Source organism: Temnothorax curvispinosus, unplaced genomic scaffold, assembly GCF_003070985.1.
Source record: "Temnothorax curvispinosus isolate PA1 unplaced genomic scaffold, ASM307098v1 QBEX01008642.1, whole genome shotgun sequence".
NCBI lineage: Eukaryota > Metazoa > Arthropoda > Insecta > Hymenoptera > Formicidae > Temnothorax > Temnothorax curvispinosus.
This window is the reverse complement of record NW_020218422.1, coordinates 1,184-4,500: the sequence shown is the minus strand read 5'-3', so window position 1 is coordinate 4,500 and position 3,317 is coordinate 1,184. Positions and strand designations below refer to the sequence as shown.

The 3,317-nt window shown below is 47.3% G+C and overlaps 2 protein-coding genes across 2 annotated transcripts in view; one reads left to right on the top strand and one right to left on the bottom strand.

The window, feature by feature from the left end:
- Positions 1–133: 133 nt before the first annotated feature.
- Positions 134–838, bottom strand: LOC112458059. Its single transcript, XM_025021471.1, has one exon. It carries the CDS (start codon positions 836–838, stop codon positions 134–136), a length of 705 nt encoding a protein of 234 aa, XP_024877239.1.
- A 1,926-nt stretch (positions 839–2,764) lies between these two features.
- Positions 2,765–3,317, top strand: part of LOC112458060 — a 1,703-nt gene continuing 1,150 nt past the window's right edge. The window contains exons 1-2 of the mRNA XM_025021472.1: positions 2,765–2,887; positions 3,017–3,217. Coding sequence (XP_024877240.1) covers positions 2,798–2,887; positions 3,017–3,217 — 291 coding nt within the window. The 5' untranslated portion in view covers positions 2,765–2,797. The remainder of the gene's footprint in view (positions 2,888–3,016; positions 3,218–3,317) is intronic.

Below are 3,317 nucleotides of genomic sequence, written 5' to 3'. Positions count from 1 at the left end.
GTCCTCCATTCCTCCTTCTGCAGGAGCCGTACCTCCCGCTGAAGAGGCGGGTTTCTCTCTTCTCATCGAATCCCGCTTCTCCACCCTCCCATTTGTCTTCGGGCGGGAACACCCAGCCCTCCCAAGCCAATGCTCAGCCGGCAACCCCAAAACGGACACTTCGGGGCCGCCGCAGAGCATCGGCCAGTCCGGTGGCCGCTCTGCCCGCAGCGGTAACAACGCCCGCTGCGGTCCACCGGGGAGGCGCACAGAGCCCAGTCTGGAGCAGCTCTACTTTCGGTATGCTCCAGCCCACCCTGAGCCCTGCCTTCATTACGCTAGACGCGACTCCCGCAGGACATCGCGCCCAGGCGATTCCCATACCCCTAGGGGGACGGAGGATCTCCCCGACTTTCACATCCCCCCCTTCGCAACCGCCAACTGCGGCGATGGCGGCCGCTATCTCCCAAATGGTGACCGAGTCGTCCAGGCCCTTTAATCGCAACTCCACGCTCTTGCTGGGCCTGGCGACCCTCACTTCGGACCCCTCTAGCACAGCACTAATCTGCCGCGCCAGGACGTCCGCCTTCTGCTTGGCGCCTTCGCCAGGGACCTCTAACACCACGCCCCCGGTTACCGCCCTTCGACAATTAATGTCTTCAATCCCTATGGCGGCGAGGGAGACTTTCTCCCTCGTCGCCCTTAGAACCTCGGCATACAAAACCGCTCCGCCCCGGGGAACGGTGATAATCACCGCCGCCGTTCTGGGCGGGAGCGGCCCCGCAGTCTTAGCCCCCTTTCCCCCTCTAGCGGTTGGAGGGACACGCCCAGTACCCCCACCCCCGCCCCGACCAGACATAATTTGTCTGGCGGTTAAGGAAGTAGGATCCGCAGCGCCCCCTCCCCCGTTTTCCCCAGCTACCTCCCCCCTCTCTAGCCTACCTGCCGGAGGAGAAGGAAGCACACCGGGAGCTTCTCCACCTCTGGGAGCGCCCCTCCCGCCAACCTTCCCAGCCGGAGGGAGCGCCGGTCCTCTGTCCCGTAAGAGAGCGTAACTCCCTCACGACTTCATCCATCTTGCGATCGAGGGCATCCACGCGGGCACAAAGTCCCGCGCTCAGTCCACGATCGTCGTTTGTCCCGCTTTCCGGGGCGTCACAACACCTGTGTTTAACGCGGGGTGAAACCTAACCTGAGTGGCCACGTCCCGCTTTTCCACCCGTTCCACTACCTCATCCACTTCCATGGATTCAAATTCCTTCGAGCACGCTTCTAACACTTTCCCTCTTAACCGGGAGTGCACCCGAATCTGAGTTGCAGCCTCCCGGGTTGCCACCTTAGTTGGATTCTTGATCTTCTCCATTCCTATAAGTCGGGCTTTTAATACAGCCACGTCTCCCTCCAGTTTCAACCTCTTATCCCTCTCTGTTTTTTCCCTCTTACGGGCAGTCTGCCACTTGCGTTCAAGAGTTCTTACTACCTCGTCCACTATATCCGCATATCCTTCCATCTCCACATTCACTGTACCGTCATCCTCTGGAGGAGCTAAGTAGAAATACAAAAATTTCTTAGCCCTCTTCAACAATTTATCTCCGGATAGGCCGTCAATCCTCCTTTCTAGGAGGCCCCCACTTTTCCACAAATCGTCAGTCGGGGTCTCAGGAGGATCCTCCGTGGGACTCGACTGCTTCCTCCTCTTCTTATCTGTCCCATCCTCTGCTTCCTCTTCTTTAATATTTTGGTACCCGTCGTTGGTTAATGACGAGGGGTGACCAGGGGCTCTATTCTCGAATCACTCGCAAATTTGCGCATACGCACGATTCGAATGGTCGAAGATGCGCATACGTTTCTGACACGGTATTCTTGAACGTAAAAGTGTAGTATTCGCAATTGGAAACGTATACGCTAGTATACGCTTTCCATTGCACTGATTTATGTTTGGCAACGTCGGAAAATGTAAGTACATTCCTACAAATATCGATCAGAAGCATCGTGCAATGTATATTGATTGAGAAGGTATTGTATTATATTTAATTAAAATTTTATATTTAATTGATAGAATAATTAATAAAACTGAAGGGAAAAAGTTATTATAACATTTATACAATTTTCTTTTTAACACACACATAAAATCTTTATCTTAATAATAGATGTATTCTTGTGACTTGTAATGTATAGGTTATAAATTTCTAAAAAACATTATTTGTTACTTTTAATACAATATATTTTCTTATACTTATAAATAAATGTTTTCTAAAATTGGAAGTACATATTATATAATTTTTGAAAGTAAAGTTTTAACGTTTCTACATTTTTCTGTTAGGTTAGGTCCTCGTCGTGATCGTCGCTTCTCTCGGGCTGCGTCCACTGGTGTCTCTTCCTCGTCGGTGTTCCGTCGCTCAGCTCGCGCTCACGGCACATCGCCTAACGCGTACGGATTGCCATTTCCGCGCGCGGTGTCCGTCGCGTCCTTGCCTCGGCGCTCTCCGGTCGTGGCTTCGTCCGGTAGTTGTCTTCCTCGTTACTCCATCGGCTGATGTAGATCGCGCATACGCGCGTTCCGTGGTCGCCGTCTCTAAGGTAAGCTTTGTTCTGGCTGTCGCTGCCACTTATTTTATGGCAAAGTTACTGTTGTGAAATTGTATTACTAATGATACATATTAATAACTTTCTTTATATGTTGTTTTGTATTACAGATGGATAGCTTGCAGAGAAAAAAAAGATGTGCAAATATCACAAATGAGCAAAGAACACTATTAATAGAGTTCATGAATAGCACAATGAATTATTAAAAGGAAAGTTTACATCTTCCTTTACCATGAAAGATTCTGTACGTTTGTGGAACAAAATAACTGAAATCTTAAATTCAGTAAATGGCGCTAAAAAGGACTGGAAAGGTTGGCGTAAGGTGTTATATTTCTATATTAATAAAATAAAACTAATTATATATATATATATATATATATATATATATATATATATATATAAAATATATATCAATATAACCTTTCAATATTGATTTAAAAAAATCTTCTAGTGCTGGCACGACTTTCAATCACGCAGTAAAAAAAAACATACCGTTATAAAGCAATCTATGACAGCAACAGGAGGTGGTACACAAAATACAGAGACATTGACATCACAAGAAGAACAAGTCCTTAATATTATGTGTTCAACTAGTATTCATGGACATCCTGATGTAGGAGAATCCAGTATTAACATATTGGAAGATTCAGAAGTAAGATTTAACCAAAAAACTTTTACATATTTTTCTTATTACATATATCGGTAGGGGTTTGATAGACCATGTTGCGATTGACTACAGCCCATTCACACTC